Here is a 20,385-nt window from a genome sequence, read left to right as displayed (position 1 = left end):
AGTTTAAAAAATGATAAGTATGATCAGAACTGCATTTTAACATTATTCTTTTGATTCTTGGTTCTTTTTCTTTAAATCAATTTTGTTCTGCATTGTTAAACGTTAGAGTATCGAAGCTGATCACAAGAATTGAGGCTCGTGATATTTATTAACGAACCATATGTAGTGACTGGCTCATTAACATAAAGGAGGGAATTGGGATGTTGCAGTGATTTATATTAGCTCGACATGACAATGAAGGAATATTTACTCGCTTTGTAAACCAAGGCGGACAAAGTGGCAACTTTGGATGGATGGATGGAGAGATAGAGAGATAGAGAGATAGATAGATAGATAGATAGATAGATAGATAGATAGATAGATAGATAGATAGATAGATAGATAGATAGATAGATAGATAGATAGATAGATAGATAGATAGATAGATAGATAGATAGATAGATAGATAGATAGATAGATAGAGATAGAGATAGAGATAGAGATAGAGATAGAGATAGAGATAGAGATGGATGGATGGATGGATGGATGGATAGATAGATAGATAGATGGATAGAACTTTATTGATTCCTTCAGGAGAGTTCCTTCAGGAAAATTAAAATTCCAGCAGCAGTGTACAGAGTTGAGATCAATTAAAAAAAAAAAAGTAAATAACGGGGGTTTGAATGGAAACAAAATAGAGAAATATTACAATAAGAATAAAAAATAAAAAGCAACAATGGGAATAAACTTATAACAGTAAAATAAGAATATAACAAGACAAAGTAGGCAGTAGTGACCATGTTATGAAAACCTATTGCACTGTTATTGTTTTGCATCCCCTGTCACCCTAGTACCCCCGGCCCCCCGCCCCAGAGAGGAGTTGTACAGTCTAATGGCGTGTGGGACAAAGGGGTTTTTGAGTCTATTAGTCCTGCACTTGGGATGAAGCAGTCTAGAACTGAACACACACACTCACAGACGAGGTGAGTAAATGACTGAGGCTGTGTACAGTGGACAAATCACACTGAGAAATCAAACTGACGAATCAAAATTAGTGATTTATTTAAGTGTCACAGTAAAAAAAAAAAAAAACATCTAAAATTCCAGTCTATACTTCCGGCTCGGAACTCGGAAATCCCAGCACCAGCTGACTAGCAGCACCTGTCACTGCTTGCCGAGTACAGTAACTGCTGCAGGCTTTCACCTCAGAGTCTCCAAGACACAATCAAAGTTTTCAATGTAACATTGGAAAATGTTGGTAGATTTGTTGCTAGTAGCGGTTTACGAAAAAAAAGTCGCTAACAGGATTGGAAAGTTGTCGGATTTCGCAACAAAGTCGCCAAGTTGGCAACACTGACGGATAAGCAGGTACCATCCGGTTAGAAAAGTCGGTTTTGCATGATAGAGCCCCTCGTTTTTTCCCCCCGACATGTAAACATAACATGCTGGTTCATGGGTCAAATTGTTGCATAGTTTTGTTTTTTTACGGACCATTTTCAAGTTGTTTTCTGATACTGTATCGTATTATTTTCGGGTCTCCCCATGTCTAGCATTAAAAGATTACAGTTGGTACAAAATGCGGCTGCTAGACTTTTGACAAGAACAAGAAAGTTTGATCACATTACGCCTGTACTGGCTCACCAGCACTGGCTTCCTGTGCACTTAAGATGTGACTTTAAGGTTTTACTACTTACGTATAAAATACTACACGGTCTAGCTCCATCCTATCTTGCCGATTGTATTGTACCATATGTCCCGGCAAGAAATCTGCGTTCTAAGCACTCCGGCTTATTAGTGATTCCCAAAGCCCAAAAAAAGTCTGCGGGCTATAGAGCGTTTTCCGTTCGGGCTCCAGTAATCTGTAATGCCCTCCCGGTAACAGTTCGAGATGCTACCTCAGTAGAAGCATTTAAGTCTCACCTTAAAACTCATCCGTATACTCTAGCCTTTAAATAGACTCCCTTTTTAGACCAGTTGATCTGCCGTTTCTTTTCTTTTTTCTCCTATGTCCCACTCTCCCTTGTGGAGGTGGTCCGGTCCGATCCGGTGGCCATGTACCGCTCGCCTGTGTATCGGCTGGGGACATCTCTGCGCTGCTGATCCGCCTCCGCTTGGGATGGTTTCCTGCTGGCTCCGCTGTGAACGGGACTCTCGCTGCTGTGTTGGATCCGCTTTGGACTGGACTCTCGCGGCTGTGTTGGATCCATTATGGATTGAACTTTCACAGTATCATGTTACACCCGCTCGACATCCATTGCTTTCCTCCTCTCCAAGGTTCTCATAGTCATCATTGTCACCGACGTCCCACTGGGTGTGAGTTTTCCTTGCCCTTATGTGGGCCTACCGAGGATGTCGTAGTGGTTTGTGTTGTGGTTTGTGCAGCCCTTTGAGACACTAGTGATTTAGGGCTATATAAGTAAACATTGATTGATTGATTGTCTCTCCAGAATGCGCCATTTTATGGGCTGTCTTATTTACGTGCCAAAGCCAAAGCTCACTTGGACTGCATCTCCACCCCAGACTGCATCCTGACCCTGGCGTGTTGTAGTTTTAAGCACTTCCTTACCAAGTCAAATGAGAGGTATAAGTTACATGCATGTGCATGTACAAGGCAGTCTGCCCCACAACACATTAGTGTTGTCCCAATATCAATATTTTCGTACCGGTACCAAAATTAATTCGATACTTTTCGGTACTTTTGTAAATAAAGAGGACCACAAAAAATGGAATTTTTGGCTTTATTTTAACAAAAAAAACTTACGGTACATTGCAAGTTTGTCCTTAAATAAAATAGTGAACATACAAGACAATTTGTCTTTAATTAGTAAGTAAGCAAACAAAAGTTCCTAATTTAGCTGCTGAAATATGCAGAAAAATATTGTGTCATTTTCCATTCTATTTTTTTTCGTCAAAATTATTTAGGACAAGTGGTAGAAAATGAATTATTAATCTACTTGTTCATTTACTGTTAACCTCTGCTTACTTTCTCTTCTAACATGTTCTAGCTACACTTCTGTTAAAACGTGATAATCACGTATTCTTGTTGTTTGGATACTTTACACTAGTTTTGGATGATATCACAAATTTGGGTATCAATCTGATACCAAGTCTTTAGAGCAGGGGTAGGGAACCTGTGGCTCTAGAGCCAGATGTGGCTCTTTTGATGACTGCGTCTGGCTCTCAGATAAATCTTAGCTGACATTGTTTAACACGACAAGTAATGAATATGTCCGCTAGTAATCACAGTGTCAAAAATAAAGTTCAAAATATAAAACATTCTCATGCATTTTAATCCATCCATCCGTTTCTATCGCACCTGTTCAAGAAGTCGCATTAATAGTCAAAAGTATTTTATTTATTACTGGTCAGCTTCAGAATAACAATGTTATTAAAAACAATACGAGACGCACACATTTAGTTGTTGTAATCAGGGAAAGTCCAAATAAAAGAGGAGGCGTAGAATTCTCTTGCCAGAGTGTGGGACGACACTGTAAAAGCTGGGTACAGTTTTACGGGTTTCTCCTCATTGAGCTAAATTTAATCCTGTCTCTGTTTAATTCCTTGCTTCTTGTCTGTTTAATATGTCATCAGTGTTGGAACCTGACAGTTGTATTCAGGGTTAACGATATTATACGGCTCTCACGGAAATATATTTTAAAATATTTGGCTTTCTCAGCCAGCGTTACAGGATCATAAATTCAATCAATCAATCAATGTTTATTTATATAGCCCCAAATCACAAATGTCTCAAAGGACTGCACAAATCATTACGACTACAACATCCTCGGAAGAACCCACAAAAGGGCAAGGAAAACTCACACCCAGTGGGCAGGGAGAATTCACATCCAGTGGGACGCCAGTGACAGTGCTGACTATGAGAAACCTTGGAGAGGACCTCAGATGTGGGCAACCCCCCCTCTCTAGGGGACCGAAAGCAATGGATGTCGAGCGGGTCTAACATGATACTATCAAAGTTCAATCCATAGTGGCTCCAACACAACCGCGAGAGTTCAGTTCAAGCGGATCCAAGACAGCAGCCAGAGTCCCGTCCACAGGAAACCATCTCAAGCGGAGGCGGATCAGCAGCGTAGAGATGTCCCCAACCGATACAGGCGAGCGGTCCATCCTGGGTCTCGACTCTGGACAGCCAGTACTTCATCCATGGTCATCGGACCGGACCCCCTCCACAAGGGAGGGGGGGACATAGGAGAAAGAAAAGAAGCGGCAGATCAACTGGTCTAAAAAGGAGGTCTATTTAAAGGCTAGAGTATACAGATGAGTTTTAAGGTGAGACTTAAATTGGTCATATTCAAAGTCCTCATGTGTCCTTGGACGTATTTCCTGAGTTTATACACATAATATAAATAAAAAAAAACGAAAGAAGATGTTGTGAGGCCAAAAATTATTGACATAATCATAGTAGTATCGACTAGATTTAAATTTTCCTGAGGGAACTTTCCTGAAGAAATCAATAAAGTACTATCTATTTATCTATCTAGATATGCTACTGTACTTGGTATCATTACAGTGAATGTTAGTTGTAGATTAATAGTATCTAATATGATTCATTAGTATCGCGGTACTATACCGCACAACCTTATAGTATATAATTATGTCACTGAAGTCTCAAATACCAAAAGGCTCGTGTTTTATTAATATCTCCGCCAAGGTTTAAATTCGAATCTCCAGGGTTTATGGGGATCCCAAATACAGGAAAACAGGTAAGAAAGGTTGGTTTCAATCAATCAATCAATGTTTACTTATATAGCCCTAAATCACTAGTGTCTCAAAGGGCTGCACAAACCATTACCACATCCTCGGTAGGCCCACATAAGGGCAAAGAAAACTCACACCCAGTGGGACGTCTGTGACAATGATGACTATGAGAACCTTGGAGAGGAGGAAAGCAATGGATGTCGAGCGGGTCTAACATGATACTGTGAAAGTTCAATCCATAATGGATCCAACACAGTTGCGAGAGTCCAGTCCAAAGCGGATCCAACACAGCAGCGAGAGTCCCGTTCATAGCGGAGCCAGCAGGAAACCATCCCAAGCGGAGGCGGACCAGCAGCGCAGAGATGTCCCCAGCCGATACACAGGCAAGCGGTACATGGCCACCGGATCGGACCGGACCCCCTCCACAAAGGAGAGTGGGACATAGAAGAAAAAAGAAAAGAAACGGCAGATCAACTGGTCTAAAAAGGGAGTCTATTTAAAGGCTAGAGTATATAAATGAGTTTTAAGGTGAGACTTAAATGCTTCTACTGAGGTGGCATCTCGAACTTTTACCGGGAGGGCATTCCAGAGTACTGGAGCCCGAAATGAAAAAGCTCTATAGCCCGCAGACTTTTTTTGGGCTTTGGGAATCACTAATAAGCCGGAGTCCTTTGAACGCAGATTTCTTGCCGGGACATATGGTACAATACAATCGGCAAGATAGGATGGAGCTAGACCGTGTAGTATTTTATAGGTAAGTAGTAAAACCTTAAAGTCACATCTTAAGTGCACAGGAAGCCAGTGCAGGTGAGCCAGTACAGGCGTAATGTGATCAAACTTTCTTGTTCTTGTCAAAAGTCTAGCAGCCGCATTTTGTACCAACTGTAATCTTTTAATGCTAGACATGGGGAGACCCGAAAATAATACGTTACAGTAATCGAGGCGAGACGTAACAAACGCATGGATAATGATCTCAGCGTCTTTAGTGGACAGAATTGAGCGAATTTTAGCGATATTACGGAGATGAAAGAAGGCCGTTTTAGTAATGCTTTTAATGTGTGCCTCAAAGGAGAGAGTTGGGTCGAAGATAATACCCAGATTCTTTACCGTGTCGCCTTGTTTAATTGTTTGGTTGTCAAATGTTAGAGTTGTATTATTAAATAGAGGTCGGTGTCTAGCAGGACCGATAATCAGCATTTCCGTTTTTTTGGCGTTGAGTTGCAAAAAGTTAGCGGACATCCATTGTTTAATTTCATTAAGACACGCCTCCAACTGATATAACCCCTTACAGTCATACACACACCACCTCCTTGTCAACAATGTGATCCTTCAACAAAAACAACACTGGGGATCAATGACAACAAACCTCAGATGAACCTTTGAGTAGGTCAAATGTATGCCTGACCGCCGTCTGTGTTCAAACATGTGCTGTGCGGTGTTGGAGTACGACATCAACCAAGGAGCGTGGTCAGTTGAAATAATGCCCCCCAAAAAAAGTTGCAGTTACTTACAGTCGAGACAGGCCAGGGTTCTTCTGAAACAGCAACTCCGGAAGCTGCTGCAGTTGATTACGATTCAGCCGCCTACGGCAGAGAAAGCATATGATCAACCTATGCGTGTGACTGTGTGTGTGTGTGTGTGTGCGTGTGTGTGTGTCCTTGAGTGAGGCGTGAGGCTGTGAATAATTTCCGCAAGATGCGGTAGAACCAGCGTAGCCACGGGCTATTGTGTTTCAGTCTCCCCAGAATGTCACATAAATACCCAACTGAAAGTTGAGGGGGAGAATTAAACTGCTAAGTCAGAGACAGCGTTGTAAATCACAGCACTGTGTTGGGTAGGATTACAAGTGCCGTCTTCCCGAGACAAACAATGCACCGAAATGACTTACATCAATTACAAGACGTGAACATGTGTGGAAAATTCGATCTGAGTTGTATCAAGGTCTTTCAATACAAAACGTTTCTGAGCTGGAACAATGGTTGGCAAAGACACAACGTCCGAGACTGGCGGCCTTTATGCAAATACACCATTTAAGTCAACGAGGAACAGGCTGTTGCTAATTTGTTGCAAAACCACAGCTCTCTCTACTCCCCCCCCCTGAAAGACTAGAGGCCCGGGGAAGTAAATGCTGCGACACACAAATCTGAAAGACAGGCCTTCGAGACAGATGTTGGGACCTCTGCCACTCAGTACCGAGAAGACTGAGGTGCTCAATAACATCGTGTTGCTTACCTGCTGGTAGGTTTAGTGCCTTTTGAAAATACTACCCAAACAAGACACCTAATTTCCACATTGGTCTGGCATGTGGACGTTTCTAGCCATTTTTTGGGGGAATGCAGCACAAGGGAAATGTGAGCCGCCCATGGCCTTGAGCTTGGTAATTGAAATTGTTAATGTGGGTTTCAGATTAAGGGAAAAGTCTTTTATGGGTTCACCGCTAATCGAGCTTGGCCCATAAAGTCATCCGCAGCACAGGTTTCCGTGCGGCTCGCGCTATTGATTTGCTAATGTGCCCGGTTGAGGTGTGGTTGACCGTGTTTGTCTAAGTCTTCTCAGGGACAGTTTACACGCTGTTTGGGAGGACTGGCGGGTGCTGCAGGGTCTGCGGTGAGGGAGACCTCTCCAGCCCGCAGAGTCGCCCACCGAGGGCATTCCTGTGGTGCAAAGGTAACAAGGCTTGCTGTGCTCCCTGCACCATCGGACCACAGAGGAATGACAGGGAAGTGCCTTGATCAAGCCTGGTACTAAGTCACATCACTGTCACTACGGCTGAAGTCTAGAAAATACAATTAAAGGGGAACATTATCACAATTTCTGAAGGGTTAAAAACAAAAAAAAATCAGTTCCATCCATCCATCCGTCCATCTTCTTCTGCTTATCCGAGGTCGGGTCGTGGGGGTAGCAGCCTAAGCAGGGAAGCCCAGACTTCCCTCTCCCCAGCCACTTCGTCTAGCTCTTCCCGGGGGATCCCGAGGCGTTCCCAGGCCAGCCGGGAGACATAGTCTTCCCAACGTGTCCTGGGTCTTCCCCGTGGCCTCCTACCGGTTGGGCGTGCCCTAAACACACCCTGACCAGATGCCCGAACCACCTCATCTGGCTGCTCTCGATGTGAAGGAGCAGCGGCTTTACTTTGAGTTCCTCCCGGATGACAGAGCTTCTCACCCTATCTCTAAGGGAGAGCCCCAAACTCATTTCGGCCGCTTGTACCCGTGATCTTATCCTTTCGGTCATGACCCAAAGCTCATGACCATAGGTGAGGATGGGAACGTAGATCGACCGGTAAATTGAGAGCTTTGCCTTCCGGCTCAGCTCCTTCTTCACCACAACGGATCGGTACAACGTCCGCATTACTGAAGACGCCGCACCGATCCGCCTGTCGATCTCACGATCCACTCCTTCCCTCACTCGTGAACAAGACTCCTAGGTACTTGAACTCCTCCGCTTGGGGCAGGGTCTCCTCCCCAACCCGGAGATGGCATTCCACCCTTTTCCGGGAGAGAACCATGGACTCGGATTTGGAGGTGCTGATTCTCATTCCGGCCGCTTCACACTCGGCTGCGAACCGATCCAGTGAGAGCTGAAGATTCCCAGTTCCCAGTGGCTTTTTTTATTTTTCGCAGTTTTTCTCGAAATTTTACCCATCACGCAATATCCCGAAAAACGGCTTCAAAGTGCCTGATTTTAACCGTCGTTATACCCACCCGTCCATTATCCTGTGACGTCACTGCGTGAAGCCACCAGAAGCAAACATGGCGGATAGCACAGAAAGATATAGCATAGTAGCTCGGATTAAGACTCGGATTTCGGCGGCGCAAGCGATTCAAAAGATTACGAATATATTGAAACGGATGGTTGGCGTGTGGAAGGCAGATAGCGAAAACGAAATTGAAGAAGAAACTGAAGCTATTGAACCATATCACAACAACAGCGGCGCGGGAGAAGGTGCGGACGAATTCGGCGATTGCCTTCTAACCAACGATTGGTATGTGTTTGTTTGGCATTAAATGTGGGTGGAGGGAAAGGCTGGATGCAAATATAGCTACAAATGAGGTATAATGATGCAAGCTAGCCTAAATAACATGTTAGCATCAATTAGCTTGCAGTCATGCCGTGACCAAATGTCTGATTAGCACACTCCACATACTGTAAGTCAATAACATCAACGAAGCTCACCTTTGGATCGGTTCGCAGCCGAGTGTGAAGCGACCGGAATGAGAATCAGCACCTCCAAATCCGAGTCCATGGTTCTCTCCAGGAAAAGGGTGGAGTGCCATCTCCGGGTTGGGGAGGAGACCCTGCCCCAAGTGGAGGAGTTCAAGTACCTAGGAGTCTTGTTCACGAGTGGATCGTGAGATCGACAGGCGGATCGGTGCGGCGTCTTCAGTAATGCGGACGTTGTACCGATCTGTTGTGGTGAAGAAGGAGCTGAGCCGGAAGGCAAAGCTCTCAATTTACCGGTCGATCTACGTTCCCATCCTCACCTATGGTCATGAGCTTTGGGTCATGACAGAAAGGATAAGATCATGGGTACAAGCGGCCCAAATGAGTTTGGGTCTCTCCCTTAGAGATAGGGTGAGAAGCTCTGCCATCCGGGAGGAACTCAAAGTAAAGTCGCTGCTCCTCCACATCGAGAGGAGCCAGATGAGGTGGCTCGGGCATCTGGTCAGGATGCCACCCGAACGCCTCCCTAGGGAGGTGTTTAGGGCACGTCCAACCGGTAAGAGGCCACGGGGAAGACCCAGGACACGTTGGGAAGACTATGTCTCCCGGCTGGCCTGGGAACGCCTCGGGATCCCCCAGGAAGAGCTAGACGAAGTGGCTGGGGAGAGGGAAGTCTGGGCTTCCCTGCTTAGGCTGCTGCCCCTGCGACCCGACCTCGGATAAGCGGAAGAAGATGGATGGATGGAAAGCTCACCTTTGTGATTTCGTTGACTTTATCGTTGGAAATGCATCTGCTTTGAGCGTCGCAGGATATCCACACATTCTTGCCATCTCTGTCGTAGCATAGCTGTCGTCGGTACAGTGTGCGGAACAAACGAGGGACTTTGGCATCTTTTGACCACTGTTGCAACTTGAAACCATCCCTGTTTGTGTTGTTACACCCTCCGACGAGGCATAATGTCTCCAAGGTACGGAAAACAGTCGAAAAAACGGAAAATAACAGAGCTGATTTGACTTGGTGCGTGTAACGTGTTTGAGAAAATGGCGGATCGCTTCATGTTGTGACGTCACGGGTGAAAGGTCAATCGAAAGGTGTTTAAATCGCAAAATTCACCATTTAAGAGTTCGGAAATCGGTTAAAAAAAACATATGGTCTTTTTTTCTGCAACATCAAGGTATATATTGACGCTTACATAGGTCTGGTGATAATGTTCCCTTTGAAGCGGTTTGATTTCTGCAGGCTAGTACTCACAGTCGCTCAAGCTCCTTCATGTCATCGAAAGCCCCACGCTCGATAACAGCGATCTGATTCTCCATCAGCTGCCTGCGGAGAAAAGTAGTAGAGTGTTAGTATTACTCACCGCAAGACTGACAGAAGCTTGTACTGCTTTAATCAAATATACCAGCCTTGTGTGAAGCATACTTAACCACCTCACAAACACACAGAGGCCAGCGGTGTGTGGACCGAAGGCTCCGTGTGAAATTTTGGCAGGAAAGATCAAAGGATGGCAGCCAAGAAAGTGTTCCAAGGTGGCTCAGAAAGCGTGACTCAGGTGTGGTCTAGTACAGGGGTAGAGAACCTATGGCTCTAGAGCCAGATGTGGCTCTTTTGATGACTGCACCTGGCTCTCGGATAAATCTTACCTGACATTGCCAAACACGGTAAGTAATGAATAATTCCGCTGGTAATCACAGTGTCAAAAATAACGTCCATCCATCCATTTTCTACCGCTTATTCCCTTTTGGAGTCGCGGGGGGCGCTGGCGCCTATCTCAGCTACAATCTGGCGGAAGGCGGGGTACACCCTGGACAAGTCGCCACCTCGTCACAGGGCCAACACAGATAGACAGACAACATTCACACACTAGGGACCATTTAGTGTTTGTTGCCAATCAACCTATCCCCAGGTGCATGTCTTTGGAAGTGGGAGGAAGCCGGAGTACCCGGAGGGAACCCACGCATTGTCCCGGCAAGAAATCTGCGTTCAAAAGACTCCGGCTTATTAGTGATTCCTAGAGCTCAAAAAAAGTCTGCGGGCTATAGAGCGTTTTCCGTTCGGGCTCCAGTACTCTGGAATGCCCTCCCGGTAACAGTTCGAGATGCTACCTCAGTAGAAGCATTTAAGTCTCATCTTAAAACTCATCTGTATACTCTAGCCTTTAAATAGACCTCCTTTTTAGACCAGTTGATCTGCCGCTTCTTTTCTTTCTCCTATGTCCCCCCCTCCCTTGTGGAGGGGGTCCGGTCCGATGACCATGGATGAAGTACTGACTGTCCAGAGTCGAGACCCAGGATGGACCGCTCGTCGGGACCCAGGATGGACCGCTCGCCTGTATCGGTTGGGGACATCTCTACGCTGCTGATCCGCTTGAGATGGTTTCCTGTGGACGGGACTCTCACTGCTGTCTTGGAGCCACTATGGATTGAACTTTCACAGTATCATGTTAGACCCGCTCGACATCCATTGCTTTCGGTCCCCTAGAGGGGGGGGGGTTGCCCACATCTGAGGTCCTCTCCAAGGTTTCTCATAGTCAGCATTGTCACTGGCGTCCCACTGGATGTGAATTCTCCCTGCCCACTGGGTGTGAGTTTTCCTTGCCCTTTTGTGGGTTCTTCCGAGGATGTTGTAGTCGTAATGGTTTGTGCAGTCCTTTGAGACATTTGTGATTTGGGGCTATATAAATAAACATTGATTGATTGATTAACGGGGAGAGATAGTTTGATTGGCAACACTAAATTGGCCCTAGTGTGTGAATGTGAGTGTGAATGTTGTCTGTCTATCTGTGTTGGCCCTGCGATGAGGTGGCGACTTGTCCAGGGTGTACCCCGCCTTCCGCCCGATTGTAGCTGAGATAGGCGCCAGCGCCCCCCGCGACCCCGAAAGGGAATAAGCGGTAGAAAATGGATGGATGGACATGCAAACTCCACACAGAAAGATCCCGAGCCTGGATTTGAACCCAGGACTGCAGGACCTTTGTATTGTGAGGCAGACGTACTAAACCCTTTGCCACCGTGAAGCCGTCAAAAATAACGTTCAAAATATAAAAGATTATCACGCATTTTAATCCATCCATCCGGATTTCTACCGCACATGTTCAAGAAGTCGCATTAATTGTGAATTATATTTTATATAGCGCTTTACTCTAGTGACTCAAAGCGCTTTACATAGTGAAACCCAATATCTAAGTTACATTTAAACCAGTGTGGGTGGCACTGGGAGCAGGTGGGTAAAGTGTCTTGCCCAAGGACACAACGGCAGTGACTAGGTTGGCGGAAGCGGGAATTGAACCTGCAACCCTCAAGTTGCTGGCACGGCCACTCTACCAACCGAGCTATACCGGTTGGTAGAGTTATTTTATGTATTGTTGGTTAGCTTCAGAATAACAATGTTATTAAAAAGAATAAGAGATGTTGGACTTACTTAAAAATGCATGCATCATCATCATTTATTTTTATTCCTTTCGTGAAAATGCATAAATAAAAGCCACGTACAATTGACACTTTCATTGTTTTTTTGTTGTTTTTTTATACATTTCCATGATCAGAAAAGAGCAGACGGAAGAATAATATTCAAGAAGTCGCAAAGAAGTATTTTATGTATTGTTGGTTAGCTTCAGAATAACAATGTTGTTAAAAAGAACAAGAGACTTATTATACTCTAAAAATGTTGGACTTACTTAAAAATGCATGCGTCATCATTTATTTTTATTCCTTTCATGAAAATGCATAAATAAAAGCCACGTACAATTGACACTTTCATTGTTTTTTTTGTTTCTTCTACATTTCCATGATCAGAAAAGAGCAGACGGAAGAATAATATTCAAGAAGTCGCAAAGAAGTATTTTATGTATTGTTGGTTAGCTTCAGAACAGGGGCGCTCACACTTTTTCTGGAATTCACATTGTAGGAATTTTAAAGAATTTATTTGTAAATTATGGTGGAAAATAAGTATTTTGTCAACCATTCAAAAGCTCTCATTGATGGAAGGAGGTTTTGGCTCAAAATCTCACGATACATGGCCTCATTCATTCTTTCCTTAACACGGATCAATCGTCCTGTCCCCTTGGCAGAAAAACAGCCCCAAAACATGATGTTTCCACCCCCATGCTTTACAGTAGGTGTGGTGTTCTTGGGATGCAACTCAGTATTATTCTTCTTCCAAACACGACGTGTTGAGTTTATACCAAAAAGTTCTATTTTGGTTTCATCTGACCACATGACATTCTCCCAATCCTCTGCTGTATCATCCATGTTAGTCGATCCACGCCATGTTAGTTTAACGGTACATTGCGCTTTGGGGAAGTTTACGAAATGAGTTTGAGAAAAGGAGCGCTTCATTTGCTCACCCTAAACAACCTACAGCAGTGGTTCTCAACCTTTTTTCAGTGATGTACCCCCGTGAACATTTTTTTAATTCAAGTACCCCCTAAACCAGGGGCGCTCACACTTTTTCTGCAGGCGAGCTACTTTTCAATTGACCAAGTCGAGGAGATCTACCTCATTCCTATTTATAATTTATATTTATTTATTTATGAAAGAGACATTTTTGTTAACAAGTTAATGGTGTTTAATGATAATACAAGCATGTTTAACACACATAGATTCCTTTCTTTCATGAAGACAAGAATATAAGTTGGTGTATTACCTGATTCTGATGACTTGCATTGATTGGAATCAGACAGTGGTGCTGATAACGTCCGCATTTTCAAATGGAGGGAAAAAAAGTCCTCCTTTCTGTCCAATACCACATGAAAGTGGTTGGATTTGGCATCTCATTTGTCCAACTTGCGTACTCGTTTTTAAACACTTTGTTATGAGAGTAGCATATGTGTGTGGCCCTTTAATGTCTGGCAGCAGGTGAGTGACGTCAGTGAGTGTGCGGGTGGGCAAGCAAGTGAGAAAGCGGTCGCTGAGGGCGGGGGAGAAATACATTGGCATCAAACTCCGTAGCTTGCTAGCTTTCTGAGACTCTTATTTTGTTAGCACAGGCAGGATGAAACAGGTCTTTTATGGTGAAGACAGGAACTGTGCTGTCGGTCTTTAGAGTTTTGACAGTAGGTACGGAGTCTCTAGAAATAAAATGTGTTTCTCTGCGTCCGCCCTGTTGGTGATTTTTTTTCTTAAATATGAGCTCGCAGCAGCCAGCGTCATCTCACAAGATCCTCGGGTGCCGAGAATGTCAAACAACTGACGAAAGTGAAGTCTTGGTATGATTGATGATTGCTCATTTTTATGTCTATTTTTTAATGCCTGGCTTGAGATCGACTGACACACCCTCCGAGATCGACGTAATGCCCACCCCTGTTTCAGAATAACAATGTTATTAAAAAGAATAAGAGACTTATTATACTCTAAAAATGTTGGACTTACTTAAAAATACATGAATCATCATTTATTTTTATTCCTTTCGTGAAAATGCATATATAAAAGCCACGTACAATTGACACTTTCATTGTTTTTTTTGTTGTTTTTTATACATTTCCATGACCAGAAAAGAGCAGATGGAAGAATAATATTCTTATATTTATCTGCCCCCTTTTTAACACCAATTATTTTCGATGACTTTATAACATTTCCCTCCAACAACACCCGAACTCCAACATACTTTCCAATTTTCCTTTAAGCATTTTCACAATGACACGTCCAATCTAAATCAAAATTCAGTTTGATATAATTCCAGTTTTCTCTTTTTAAATACAAAGATACCCATCCATTTTTTTCCGCTTATCCGAGGTCGGATCGCGGGGGCAACAGCCTAAGCAGGGAAACCCAGACTTCCCTCTCCCCAGCCACTTCGTCTAGCTCTTCCCGGGGGATCCCGAGGCGTTCTCAGGCCAGCCGGGAGACATAGTCTTCCCAACGTGTCCTGGGTCTTCCCCGTGGCCTCCTACCTCTTTTTATAACTCTTTTTAAATACAAAGATAGTCTTACAGCTTTTTAAGTCTTTGTTTAGAGAATTCCATGCTTTCACACCAACAACAGACAAGCACATTTGTTTCGAATTTGTTGGCACTCTTGGATGTTTCAAGTCATACGGCCTTCTGTGGTTCTCATCTTCAAATATGAACACAAATAACTTTTGTATGTCCTTCGGAATAAACTTTATTTCTCGCTTTGAACATCATTAAAAGAGTATTCAATCCTACAATGTCTTTTAGTTTTAGTAATCCTGACCTAATGAAGAGTGGATTTGTGTGGTCTCTATATCCATCCATCCATTTCCTACCGCTTATTCCCTTTTGGGGTGGCGGGGGGTGCTGGCGCCTATCTCAGCTACAATCGGGCGGAAGGCGGGGTACACCCTGGACAAGTCGCCACCTCATCGCAGGGCCAACACAAATAGACAGACAACATTCACACTCACATTCGTACTTTAAAAATGATACGAATTGCTCTTTTCTGTGAAATAAAGGCATTATGTTGCTATGATATGTATTTCCCAAAATTTCTGCACAATAATTGAAATAAAATAGAATAATAGTTGTATTCAGTCTTAAAAAAAATATTATATGGCTCTCACGGAAATACTTTTTTAAAATATTTGGCTTCCCACTGGATGTGAGTTTTCCTTGCCCTTATGTGGAACTACCGAGGATGTCGTAGTGGTTTGTGCAGCCCTTTGAGACACTAGGGATTTAGGGCTATATAAATGAACATTGATTGATTGATTGAAGGTTCCCAACCCCTGGTCTAGTATATGGTTGGAGATGAGATAGGAAGGTGTATGCGACTTGTGACTCACAAATACATACCATCCATCCATCCATCATCTTCCGCTTATCCGAGGTCGGGTCGCGGGGGCAACAGCCTAAGCAGGGAAACCCAGACTTCCCTCTCCCCAGCCACTTCGTCTAGCTCTTCCCGGGGGATCCCGAGGCGTTCCCAGGCCAGCCGGGAGACATAGTCTTCCCAACGTGTCCTGGGTCTTCCCCGTGGCCTCCTACCGGTTGGACGTGCCCTAAACACCTCCCTAGGGAGGCGTTCGGGTGGCATCCTGACCAGATGCCCGAACCACCTCATCTGGCTCCTCTTGATGTGGAGGAGCAGCGGCTTTACTTTGAGTTCCTCCCGGATGGCAGAGCTTCTCACCCTATCTCTAAGGGAGAGCCCCAAACTCATTTCGGCCGCTTGTACCCGTGATCTTATCCTTTCGGTCATGACCCAAAGCTCATGACCATAGGTGAGGATGGGAACGTAGATCGACTGGCAAATTGAGAGCTTTGCCTTCTGGCTCAGCTCCTTCTTCATCAAAACGGATCGGTACAACGTCCGCATTACTGAAGACGCCGCACCGATCCGCCTGTCGATCTCACGATCCACTCTTCCCTCACTCGTGAACAAGACTCCTAGGTACTTGAACTCCTCCACTTGGGGCAGGGTCTCCTCCCCAACCCGGAGATGGCATTCCACCCTTTTCCGGGCGAGAACCATGGACTCTGACTTGGAGGTGCTGATTCTCATTCCGGTCGCTTCACACTCGGCTGCGAACCGATCCAGTGAGAGCTGAAGATCCCGGTCAGATGAAGCCATCAGGACCACATCATCTGCAAAAAGCAGAGACCTAATCCTGCGGTCACCAAACCGGAACCCCTCAACGCCTTGACTGCGCCTAGAAATTCTGTCCATAAAAGTTATGAACAGAATCGGTGACAAAGGACAGCCTTGGCGGAGTCCAACCCTCACTGGAAATGTGTTCGACTTACTGCCGGCAATGCGGACCAAGTTCTGGCACTGATCGTACAGGGAGTGGACCGCCACAATAAGACAGTCCGATACCCCATACTCTCTGAGCACTCCCCACAGGACTTCCCGAGGGACACGGTCGAATGCCTTCTCCAAGTCCACAAATACATACCGTAAATCAAGAATATTCAACTAAATTTCTGTTTTAGGGGGTCTCATCTCCAGGAAGCGAATAAATATTTCAGTTAAACCGAATGAACACAAAGAGCCCATCGAACAAGCAATTAATGCCGGATTTGTGATGGCAACAACAACAAAAAACAAATTCTTGACCTAGTTTTTCCAACTGGAGAAAAAAATGCACTTAAAAGTGTTCAATTGAAGTGACATTTTTGCTAATAAAAATCGAAAGACCATTTTATTTTTGTTTGATTACTTATTCAAATTTTAATTACAATGCTAAAACATACTATTGATACATTTTTCTTGCCTGGATGTCGGCTCAGACCAGTGATTTTACTGTGGTTTGTGCAGCTTTTCAAAGCAAATGGGGCTCAAGGCTATAAATAAACTTTGATTGACATTGATTAATTGAAATAAAAATGTGAAAAGTTTGGAAAAAGTTCCAGAGGTGGGTAGTAACGCGCTACATTTATTTGAGTAACTTTTGGGATAAATTGTACTTCTACGAGTAGTTTTTATGCAACATACTTTTACTTTTACTTGAGTATATTTATAGAGAAGAAACTCTACTTTTACTCCACTCCATTTATCTACATTCAGCTCGCTACTCGCTACTTTTGTTTATCGATCTGTTAATGTTTGTTTTGGTTTATGACAGAGCTTCAAAGTAGAATCCACGCATTTTTTAGTAACCAGCATGCGTTTCACCAATCACATGCAGTCACTGGTGACGTTGGACCAATCAAACAGAGCCAGGCGGTCACATGACCCGACTTAAACAAGTTGAAAAACTTATTGGGGTGTTACCATTTAGTGGTCAATTGTACGGATTATGTACTGTACTGTGCAATCTACTAATAAAACTTTCAATCAATCAATCAAAAGTGTAAAGGAAAAAAGACACTTTTTATTTCAACCGTACTTCCCGTCAAAAGCTTAAAGACTGATCGCACAGTTCCTGTCTTCACAATAAAAGTGCCGCTCCATCGCGCCTGCGCTAACAAAATAAGAGTCTCCGAAAGCCAGCGCAAACAAACTAGCAAGCTACGGAGTTTGCCGCCAATGTATTTCTTGTAAAGTGTATAAAAATGAATATGGAAGCTGGACAAATAAGATACCGAAAACCAACGACTTTCATGTGGTATTAGACAGAAAAGAGGAACTTTTTTTCTCCTCCATTTGAAAACGTGGACCTTATCAGCAATACTGTCTGATTCCAATCAATGCAAGTCATCAGAATCAGGTAATACACCAACTTAAATTCTTGTCTTCATGAAAGATAGGAATCTATATGTTAAACATGCATGTATATTCATTAAGACACCTTTAACATGTCAACAAAAACGGCAAAATAAATATAAATTATACTGTATATATAAAAAAATATATATATATGATATGTGTGTGTATGTATATAAGAGGTAAATCACCTCGACTTGGTCATTTATTAAGTAATTGATAAACGTTGAAACACTTATTGGGGTGTTACCATTTAGTGGTCAATTGTACGGAATATGTACTGTACTGTGCAATCTACTAATACAAGTTTCAATCAATCAATGCCTACTGAGTCTATGGTGCTGTTAAGTTATTGTGGCTTAATGTGCCTTAATTTTTTTATTTTAATGTATTATTATTTAATATATATTATTGTTTTAGTTGCTTAAGAGATATTCCTGGCTCTGAATTTGCTCATTGCTATTTTTAATTTTTTGTGCATTATTTGTTGCCGTAATCAGGTTACTCATCAGTTACTTAGTACTTGAGTAGTTTTTTCACAACATACTTTTTTACTTTTACTCAAGTAAATATTTGAGTGACTACTCCTTACTTTTACTTGAGTAATAAGTCTCTAAAGTAACAGTACTCTTACTTGAGTACAATTTCTGGCTACTCTACCCACCTCTGAAAGGTTCCTTGTAAGGCTGGACAATATGGACGAAAATGTATATCTCCATATATTTTTACTTAAACTCGATATTTGATATAAATCTCGATGTATTTTTCGGTGAAAGTATACATATGAATATATTCATTTTTGAGCAATATTCAGTCAAATTAAAGTGAATGACAACTGTACTGTAAACAGTCAGTGGCATTTTTATTACCCAGTTAGTCAAGATGGGTATTAACGGCACAAAAAAATAAACCGTTTAAGTCGTACAGAATTACATAACATAAATAAAATTGAAAAATATTCTTTGTACGTAAAATAAATAAAATAGCTGTGCAAATAGTACAAAATGTATCAATTTCGGATTAAAAAAAATACATTTGCAGTCAGGCAGTTTTTAATCCCCAGTCGACGACGTAATGGACTGTCACACACGTACGGTTCTCGTGCGAAATATGCTCGGCTTGGCAACCGGAGAACGGTTTTGATTTGGGCTCACATGGTAAACAACTCAAGTAAATGTTTTATCCAGACGCATACATTCATCCAAATCTGGCCAAGTAGACGCATTGCGGGTTACCTGGACGTCGTCTACATTGCTAAAATCAAACAACAATCAATCAATCAAACAATCGGAAAATTCCCGTCGTATCAATTCCTAGATATGGTCGTGTCATGTTAGACCCGCTCGACATTCATTGCTTTCCTCCTCTCCAAGGTTCTCATAGTCATCATTGTCACAGACGTCCCACTGGGTGTGAGTTTTCCTTGCCCTTATGTGGGCCTACCGAGGATGTCGTAGTGGTTTGTGCAGCTCTTTGAGACACTAGTGATTTAGGGCTATATAAGTAAACATTGATTGATTGATTGAAAAGAACGATATCCATCCATTTTCTACCGCTTATTCCCTTTGGGGTCGCCCTATCTTGCCTCTGATTGGCCTGTCCATAACCATAGTAAACAACCACCCAATCATAGATGTTCTTACATGTGCAAGTACGTCTTGGAAGGAGGAGGGGGTGGGGTTTAGGAGCCCATGGAGGGGGAGAACAAGGAACACAACAAATAAGAGTCGTGTGGTAATTTTAACGTGAAATCAATTATATCGATACTACGATATTCTCTCTATTCATATCTTGTTTAAAAATATATCTATGTATCTTACAAACTCGATAGTTATTTGCATTATTATTATTATATACAAACCCCGTTTCCATATGAGCTGGGAAATTGTGTTAGATGTAGATATAAACGGAATACAATGATTTGCAAATCCTTTTCAACCCATATTCAGTGGAATATGCTACAAAGACAACATATTTGATGTTCAAACTCATATTTTTTTTTTGCAAATAATAATTAACTTGGAATTTCATGGCTGCAACACGTGCCAAAGTAGTTGGGAAAGGGCATGTTCACCACTGTGTTACATCACCTTTTCTTTTAACAACACTCAATAAACATTTGGGAACTGAGGAAACTAATTGTTGAAGCTTTGAAAGTGGAATTCTTTCCCATTCTTGTTTTATGTAAAGCTTCAGTTTTTCAACAGTCCGGGGTCTCCGTTGTCGTATTTTACGCTTCATAATGTGCCACACGTTTTTGATGGGACACAGGTCTGGACTGCAGGTGGGCCAGGAAAGTACCCGCACTCTTTTTTTTACAAAGCCACGCTGTTGTAACACGTGCTGAATGTGGCTTGGCATTGTCTTGCTGAAAAAAGCAGGGGCGTCCATGAAAAAGACGGCACTTAGATGGCAGCATACGTT

The 20,385-nt window shown here is 43.1% G+C and overlaps 1 protein-coding gene across 10 annotated transcripts in view; it reads right to left on the bottom strand.

Annotated features, from left to right (window-relative positions):
- The window catches only part of slit1a (slit homolog 1a (Drosophila)), a 416,057-nt gene that overhangs the window by 339,489 nt on the left and 56,183 nt on the right, over positions 1-20,385 (bottom strand). For all 10 annotated transcript variants that reach the window (XM_061910189.1, XM_061910190.1, XM_061910191.1 and 7 more), the window contains exons 3-4: positions 10,109-10,180; positions 6,207-6,278 (exon numbers count right to left, since the gene is read on the bottom strand). In XM_061910189.1, coding sequence (XP_061766173.1) covers positions 6,207-6,278; positions 10,109-10,180 — 144 coding nt within the window. The remainder of the gene's footprint in view (positions 1-6,206; positions 6,279-10,108; positions 10,181-20,385) is intronic.

This window comes from Nerophis ophidion, linkage group LG09 (genome assembly GCF_033978795.1).
Source record: "Nerophis ophidion isolate RoL-2023_Sa linkage group LG09, RoL_Noph_v1.0, whole genome shotgun sequence".
Lineage (NCBI taxonomy): Eukaryota > Metazoa > Chordata > Actinopteri > Syngnathiformes > Syngnathidae > Nerophis > Nerophis ophidion.
Note: the sequence above shows the minus strand (reverse complement) of the source record. Positions and strands in the feature narration are given on the sequence as shown.